An 8,601-nucleotide genomic window follows, 5' to 3' on the forward strand; every position below is an offset into this window, starting at 1 on the left:
ATTTGCTGCTGTCATTGCTTGCTTGTGTCACAAGTATATTACAAACACTACCTATATGATTGCTGCCTTATGACATCCCTCATCGCCGATAGCCTGCTCAGGCACTTTGCAAATTAATAACTTCATTAATAAGGAAACCACAACCCACCGGTGAGTTTTTTTTTTTAACCCTGAACCTTCGGTTTATACGACTTTCTTTTTTGCTAAATATAGAAATGCCCACTCCTCTGGACTGACACCCACCCATTAAAGCATTTTGGTATTTGCATAACTCATCCCAAGAGCCAGACCACTACTTGCATCAGGGCTGAGGGCTCTTGGGAGGACTATTGAGGCAGGGTGCTGTGGTGTTTTTAGGAAGAGATGTACAGAATTCTGCTGGCTTCTCCCATCTGTCATGATCGGTCTTAATTGTATAAAGAAACACAGCAACCCAACGATGACATCACTGGGTTTAAAATCAAATATGTAATAAATATTTCAAGGAGATGACACCATTGTAGGTACTGAATCTAATAAAAGCAGGTCGGGGGGGGGGGGGGGGGTTTACTGTCAAAGGGAAGAACTTGTGTTCAACCCGAACCACATTAGCAATTTAACCCCTGCCAAGGCTTCGACAAGCAGTGGGCAGGGAGGGTGGTCGGTAGCTGAAAGCTGGCTTCTTCTCCTTTTCCTCCCGCTGGCTTTCACATGCTGCAAAGAGCCATACAGGGGATTGGTTCAATTGCCTCCCTGCCATACCGATTCCCCTCACTCGGCACTATGATTTCCCCCTGCTACCCAAGCTCCCCTGTGTACTCCCCCAGCCCCACAGTTCTGCTTGCTTCCCTCTTCTCCTTCCTACCGGGACACAATAGGATCCTTTTGGATGGACAGCAGAGGAAGGGTCCGGTAAATATATCATATTTACCAGCCCCTTCCTTTCCTGAATGATCACAATGAGTGAATGGTACCGACCACTCACTGTATTCATTCATAACTGAAGCATAGTAAATCCTGTTTATTTGGAGGGGGAGGGAGTGTCGGTTTGGCTGTATGGGGCCCCGTGGTTTCTAACAGCAGCCCCGAGTATGGCCGTGGTCCGACTTCATATTTTGCCATCCATATGCAAAAGGAAATTACATCACAGGGCCACAAGGATGGTAGAGACAGTCCATGTGCTCCCTGCACAAAGGCCACCATTTTGAAGAGCACTCCTGTGTTCCAGCCCAACAAGCATGCAAAAGACATGGCTCCATTCAAGGAGTAACCTTCCTGTTACTGATAACCCAAAAGCAGCAATCTCCTCTTCCCTGAGTGAGATTGCTTGGGACAGTTTGCTGAGAGATTCCTCAGCAACCAACCACAGTAAAACGATAAATGAAACCTATAGAAGTTTCTGAGGATGAGTAGCCCCAAAGCCCCTGCCTTTTTTTTTTTAATACAAAACAAAAATGTGAGCGTACTCAACAGGCCCCTGTACCTGGCATGATGGCCAAAAAAATTAAAAAATTTGGGATGTGTCCTATCTGGCCAGGAGAAGGAAACTTGGGAGCATGCCAGGACTTTTAAAGAAAAAGTTGATCATGTGTTTCGTGGTGGGAGGAGCCCCTCTCTCTCTCATGCAAGCTATGTTGGAAGATGACTTGGTGGGGGGGTGAAAGTTTTCCAACAAACGTTGTAAAACTTTTTTCGATCGCTAATAGGTGTATGTTGACAGAGGAGTCCTAGGCTGGCCATACATTATGCAATTTTCTTTTAGATTTACCAAAATCATAAGCAGGATCTCACAAAAGTGAGTACACCCCTCACATTTCTGAAAATGTTTTATTATAACTTTCCATGTGACAACACTGAAGAAATGACACTTTGCTACAATGTAAAGTAGTGAGTGTACAGCTTGTATAACAGTGTAAATTTGCTGTCCCCTCAAAATAACTCAACACACAGCCATTAATGTCCAAACCACTGGCAACAAAAGTAAGTGCACCCCTAAATGAAAATGTCCAAATTGGACCCAAAGTGTCAATATTTTGTGTGGCCACCATTATTTTCCAGCACTGCCTTAACCCTCTTGGGCATGAAGCTCACTAGAGCTTCACAGGTTGCCACTGGAGTCCTCCATTATGACATCATGGAGCTGGTGAAAGTCAGACTTTGCGCTCCTCCACCTTCTGTTTGATGCACAGAACCTCAATAGGGTTTAGGTCTGGAGACATGCTTGGCCAGTCTATCACCTTTGCCCTCAGCTTCTTTAGCAAGGCAGTGGTTGTCTTGGAGGTGTGTTTGGGGTCGTTATGTTGGAATACTGCCCTGCAGACCAGTCTCTGAAAGGGAGGGGCTCATGCTCTGCTTCAGTATGCCACAGTAAATGTCGGCATTCATGGTTCTCTCAATGAACTGTAGCTCCCCAGTTCTGGCAGAACTCATGTAGCCCCAGACACTCCCACCACCATGCTTGACTGTAGGCAAGACACTTGTCTTTGTACTCCTCACCTGGTTGCTGCCACAAACACTTGACACCATCTGAACCAAATAAGTTCATCTTGGTCTCATCAGACCACAGGACATGGTTCTAGTAATCCATGTCCTTAGTCTGCTTGTTTTCAGCAAACTGTTTGCAGGCTTTCTTGTGCATCATATTTAGAAGAGACTTCCTTCTGTGACGACAGCCGCGCAGACCAATTTGATGGAGTGTGCGGCGTATGGTCTGAGCACCGATAGGCTGACCGCCCACCCCTTCAACCTCTGCAGCAATGCTGGCAGCACTCATACATTTATTTCCCAAAGACAACCTCTGGATATGATGCGGAGAACGCGCGCTCAACTTCTTTGGTCGACCATGGCGAGGCCTGTTCCGAGAGGAACCTGTCCGGTTAAACTGCTGCATGGTCTTAGCCACCATGCTGCAGCTCAGTTTCAGGGTCTTGCAAATCTTCTTATAGCCTAGGCCATCTTTATGTAGAGCAACAATTCTTTTTTTCAGATCCTCAGTCTTTTACCATGAGGTGCCATGTTGAACTTCCAGTGACCAGTAAACGAGAGTGAGAGCGTTAACACCAAATTTAAAACACCTGCTCACCATTCACACCTGAAATCTTGTTACACTAACAAGTCACATGACACCTGGGAGGGAAAACGGCTAATTGGGCCCAATTTGGACATTTTCACTTAGGGGTGTACTCACTTTTTTTGCAAGTGTTTTAGACGTGAATGGCTGTGTGTTGAGGTATTTTGAGGGGACAGGAAATTTACACTGTTATACAAGCTGTACACTCACTACTTTACATTGTAGCAAAGTGTCATTTCTTCAGTGTTGTCATATGAAAAGATAACATTTACAAAAATATGAGGGGTGTACTCACTTTTGTGAGATACTGTAATATGAGGTCAAATATAAACACTTAATTTGTATGCAATCAAGCAGGCCCTTGCACTACATATTTGAAGGTAAATCTAAAGAAAATTGAGTAAGAAATTTGTATAGTGTATGCCCAGCCTCACTGTCAGAATACAAATGTGAAGGTGGGGAGGATTATTCTAACCACCATATTTGTGTGGATGGGGGGGGGGAATTTTTTTTTTTTTTTTCGTTTGACCCGCTCGCTGAACAAAAAAATAAAGGATTCATCTATGGGCAGCTTTAAGCCTCATACACCTGATCGGATTTTGCACAAACTTTCCTGTGGATTTTTGTACAAAGGGCGTCAGCTGAGAACTTGTATTGCATACACACGGCAGGACTTTTTCAGACAACTTTCACCAAATCATGTGGTTTTTCTGCACTTTACCGCCACCTTTGGTCAACTTCTGTATTGTTGTCTGATCTTTTGCATTGGTTCTGAGCATGCGTGTTTGTACTTTGTACAAAAGTCCTATCGTTTTCTGTACACACGATCAGACTTTGCTCCATTGGACTTTTGTTGCCAGAAAGTTTGTCCGTTTGCACAGCCAACAAAAGTCAGATGAAAGCCGAAAAAGTTTGTCCGATGGAGCGTAGACACAGTCAGATGTTGCTCCAAAACAGCTAATTTGCATGTTTGTTGTCAAAAAGTCTGATCGTGTGTATGGGCCTTTAGGATCAGAAAAGACAATTCCAAATGGACAGATTATGCAGAGTTTACGTTATACCTTAGAATTTGGGGTGTTAAAGCGGACAACGGCGACGTCATTTTTGACTTCGTAGTTTACATGCGTTCTTGCTGCAATGACATAATACAGATGATAGTAGCATTATACAGTGAGCTGCGATTCCCTCAGAACACAAGACACAACACGGTGTGCTACTTACAAAGCATGGCGGATGATATTGATAGTGATCGGCAGGTGAAGCCTGTGAACAACAAATAAATAAAAAAATAATCAGTGAAAAGATGTTTATAACAGAAAAATAAAACTATGCAATGGACGGAACTAGAAGTCCCATTATGGCTGAAGGACAATACTTGGACATGAAGCTCCATAATGGTTAGGCAGGTTGGTTGCAGTTTTTTTTCTTCCATTAATTAACGTTCTTGCATTTAATTGTAATATACGATTGTGACGCTTGAGCAAAAGAAAAAAGAAAAAATTGACTACACAGAGAAAATTTAGATCAGGATTCAATCTGAATAAGAATTCCTGTACATAGAAAGGCCTAGCAATGATTTCCATTGCTCCACCCCAATGTGAAAATTCTTCAGTACTCCCACACCTCTAGCTAAAAAAGACTGAGCTTCACACACGTGGACTGTGCCCTGCGGCTGAGTCACATGGGAGGATCAGAGAGCGAATTGGCTGGCCGACAGATGGCAAAGATCACTGCCAAATGTACAACATTCACTGCAAGAGAAACCTGTACACCCTCTGACTGTATTACATGACTGGAGAGCCCGACTGGGGCGTGATAACCAGCAACATGAGGATTAGATCCCATCTCACAGTGTACATGTACAGAACTCCATTACTCCTTCCTGCAGCTTCATGGAGATGTATATATATATATAAAAAAAAAAAAAAAAAACACACCCCAAAAACAAAACAAAAAAAAAAACCTGTACACAACTGCACGCCGGTGCATTTTTTATGCATTTTACCACGTTTCTAGTACAGTCCAGCACAGGAAAAATGCAGCATGTTCTACTTTTTTTTCTGGAATTGGAAAACCCCGCAACTGACCGCATTCTGCCAATGGAAACAGTATACCTTACTTTCCATGCGTTTGTAATGCTGAAAAATAAAAAAATAAACTTGCACCGGACTGCATGTGGTGTGAACTGGCCCTTAAGCCTTGGTCAATGGCTCTATCCACCGAATTCTGAATTCATACGCGCATTGAAAATGCGCACTGATGCATGACAAGGCATCTGTGTAGTGCTATAGATAAATAAAACACAGACATACAGTAGATCTAATCTAAATGAACCTCTAAAGTGGAAGAAAAGGCTCCTCCTACCTAAACCTCTCCTCCCACCTATCCTGCACACCCAGAAAAAAGGTAATAAAAACAAAAAATAATATAGTCTATATATAAATAAATGTGGCAGGCTTAATGAACCACATAATCTTTTTCTGCCATCACTCGTCTAGGTTTCTGTGTAGCTACCATTTTTTAACACAATCCAGTTCCATGATCGTGCAGCTCTGGTTCCTCCGAGTAAGAGCACTCAACCTCAGAGTTGTGATGTCACCCATAGGCTCCCATATCCCAGCCATTGTTGGTGCTTTCTCCTCTCCCCTGCAGCAGCTGCTCACTGGCACAAGAGTGCCAGAGCTACAGAATCACGAGGCTGAATAGATTACAAAAAAAATAAAAAATTGTGTACTTAAGTATGCAGAATAGATTGGAAAGGGGGGAGGGGGTGTATGGTGTTAAGAACAGGTTATGTAAATTTTTTCCCCCACTTTGATTTCTGTACACCTTCCTCAGCCTGGCACACTCAAGCAGATCTGAAACCACAAAGGTCTGCTCCAATGATGCAAAATGACCCTTTACTTGTTCCGTTACTGCTCAAATCAGTAAAATGCAAGTATATGGAGTGGAGAATGGGGAAGGGGGATTAAATAGGGTTTGTAAGGGTGTCGGGCACCAGCTCTACCTTATTTTCTCTATTCATTTTATAACTGGTTATGTGTAATTTACTGGAACCTGAATTCAATTTCAGAGAAAGAACTGCTGCAGGAATCGAACACATGTTCCATCTATGGCCATCTGACAAAGATCCTTTAAATCAGCCTCTCAACCCTTTTTCCCTCCAGATGAACCATTCAAATAGTTTACAAGCCCCAGGGAACCCTTGGCTAGTCCATTGAGGTAATTAGAAAATGCCCCTTACATTGGGGGTAGGGGGGGGGTTAGGACTCCGCTATTCAACTCATCATGCTGCTAGCTGGTGAATTTAGTTTTGAGAAATCCCTCCCTAGGCTGGTGAAGAGTCCTCAAAGCGCATTCCTGTGTTTGCTCCAAGGACCGATGTTAGGTGGAAGCTGCTTTCATAGCACTGAGCAGCGGCCGCTCTTCTAGCTTAGATATCTCTGCTCCATGGACCGATTAGCAGTGTTTGCCCTGCTGGATCCATGTATAGCCCATGCCCCTGGACAGTGCTCTGGGACTCATTACTGTAGTGCAGGGATATGCAATTAGCGGACCTCCAGCTGTTGCAAAACTACAAGTCCCATCATGCCTCTGCCTCTGGGTGTCATGCTTGTGGCCTGTCAGAGTCTTGCTATGCCTCATGGAACTTGTAGTTCTGCAACAGCTGAAGGTCCGCTAATTGCATATCCCTGGTGTAATGACTACCTAGATCAGTGATCTACACTCTGCAGTGTAGGTGAGCATCATGGGGAAATTTAGTTCCAAAACATCCGGGGTGCCAAGGTTCACCATCACTGAGTCCTAGATCCTAATCTAGCCTGGCTGATTACATCCTTGTGAGTGCATGTTGCCAATAAAGTCTTTTTATTGCTTTTAACAATATTACACCAATGTGTTTTTTGTTCTGTGCCTCTCCCTTTTCTTTGAGAAGTTTTCAGGAGCCTGTGGCTGTGCATTGCACCTGTAATTCACCGGTCATGGTGGTAATGTTCTGTAGGATTTAGTGGAAAAAAAAAAAAAAAAAGTACTAAATGCACACTTTTTTTTGCGCAATATGGGTGCACAGTATTCTTTATAACAAAAGCTTAACCACTTAAGCCCCGGACCAATTTGCAGCCGAAGGACCAGGCCCTTTTTGCGATTCGGCACTGCGTCGTTTTAACTGACAATTGCACGGTCGTGCGACGTGGCTCCCAAACAAAATTGATGTACTTTTTTCCCCACAAATAGAGCTTTCTTTTGGTGATAATTGATCACCTCTGCGGTTTTTATTTTTTGCGCTATAAACAAAAATAGAGCGACAAATGTGAAAAAAAAATATTTTTTATTTTTTGCTATAATAAATATCCCCCCAAAAAATTATATAAAAATAATTTTTTTGCTCAGTTTAGGCCAATACGTATTCTTCTACATATTTTTGGTAAAAAAAAATAAAAATAAAATCACAATTAGCGATTATTGATTGGTTTGCGCAAAAGTTATAGCGTTTACAAAATAGGGGATAGTTTTATAGCATTTTTATTAATATTTTTTTTTTTACTAGTAATGGCGGCGATCAGCAATTTTTATTAAATTTAAAGCACTTTATTAATTTTTTTTTTTAATCACTGTTTTGATGCATCTGCTTTGTATATACATAACAGATTGAATTCAGCAGCTGCATCCAGCGAGAGGAGTACGTTGGCTGTGTGCCCGGCCTGGGCTGTCACTATTTATATAGGGTAAAGGTTGAAGTCTAAATACAAATGATAAGTAATATAGGGGAAAGGTTTAGGCAGGTATGCAGTAAAGTGTCTGACCGTAAAATGTGACAATTCTAGTTATGTGACTTATGTCAGTCTGTTCCTTGTTTCTGTCTGAGGAACATGCCGGTGTTGTGTCGAATACTGTCCCCCATCGGATAGTGTCCGCCCTGTACGGCGCTTGCACAGTATGGGAGGACAAGGAGATACTTTAGGTCTCCGAAAATGAGCACGCCTGCGCACTGAGTCCAGGTTCAAGCCCCACTATCCAAGTGGACATAGAGTTAGAATAAAAAATTGCAGAGCGAAGCGAGGCCGTGCCCGAAGAGTGGCGAGTGAAGCGAGCCTGCGAGGGGCCCTGTTACTAAGTGCTACCGTATGTCCACTTGCATGGTGGGGCTTCAACCAGGACTCAGGGCAGAAGGTACTAGCAACACTGCGCAGGCGCCGTTCATCTTCTGAGACTTTCGGAGTCTCTGTTCTCCTTACTGCGCAAGTGCTGCGCCTGCACAGTACGGAGCGGACACTATCCGATGGGGGGACAGTTTTTGCCAGAACACCGGCACATTAAACTGCCACATGCCAGCCAACCCTGACAAATATGGAAGGTTACCACTTCTCTGCTTTTCCAAGACCCCTTTTTTACACTAAAGCGCTGCTAAAGCAGCAGTCATTTTTGCCGTGTTTTTCAGGTGCTAGTGGGTCTTTTTATTTATTTTTTTAAGGTCGCGTGATGACGTTTTGCGGTGGCATTTGAATTGCTTTGGAAGCGCTGCCCATTCATTTCAATGGGGAGGGGCGTTTTTG

The 8,601-nt window shown here is 43.3% G+C and overlaps 1 protein-coding gene across 2 annotated transcripts in view; it reads right to left on the reverse strand.

Moving 5' to 3' along the window:
* The window catches only part of HADHA (hydroxyacyl-CoA dehydrogenase trifunctional multienzyme complex subunit alpha), a 56,444-nt gene that overhangs the window by 36,446 nt on the left and 11,397 nt on the right, over positions 1 to 8,601 (reverse strand). Inside the window, exons 1-3 of one of the 2 annotated variants that reach the window (XM_077489142.1) lie at positions 4,425 to 4,647; positions 4,271 to 4,312; positions 4,111 to 4,181 (exon numbers count right to left, since the gene is read on the reverse strand). In XM_077489142.1, coding sequence (XP_077345268.1) covers positions 4,111 to 4,181; positions 4,271 to 4,312; positions 4,425 to 4,632 — 321 coding nt within the window. In that variant the 5' untranslated portion in view covers positions 4,633 to 4,647. Of the gene's footprint in view, positions 1 to 4,110; positions 4,182 to 4,270; positions 4,313 to 4,424; positions 4,648 to 8,601 lie in introns of those variants that run through there. The other variant, XM_077489143.1, reaches the window with a different exon arrangement.

The sequence above is a fragment of the Lithobates pipiens genome, unplaced genomic scaffold (genome assembly GCF_037356315.1).
Source record: "Lithobates pipiens isolate NorthernLeopardFrog02 unplaced genomic scaffold, aLitPip1_a1.2 Scaffold_18, whole genome shotgun sequence".
Lineage (NCBI taxonomy): Eukaryota > Metazoa > Chordata > Amphibia > Anura > Ranidae > Lithobates > Lithobates pipiens.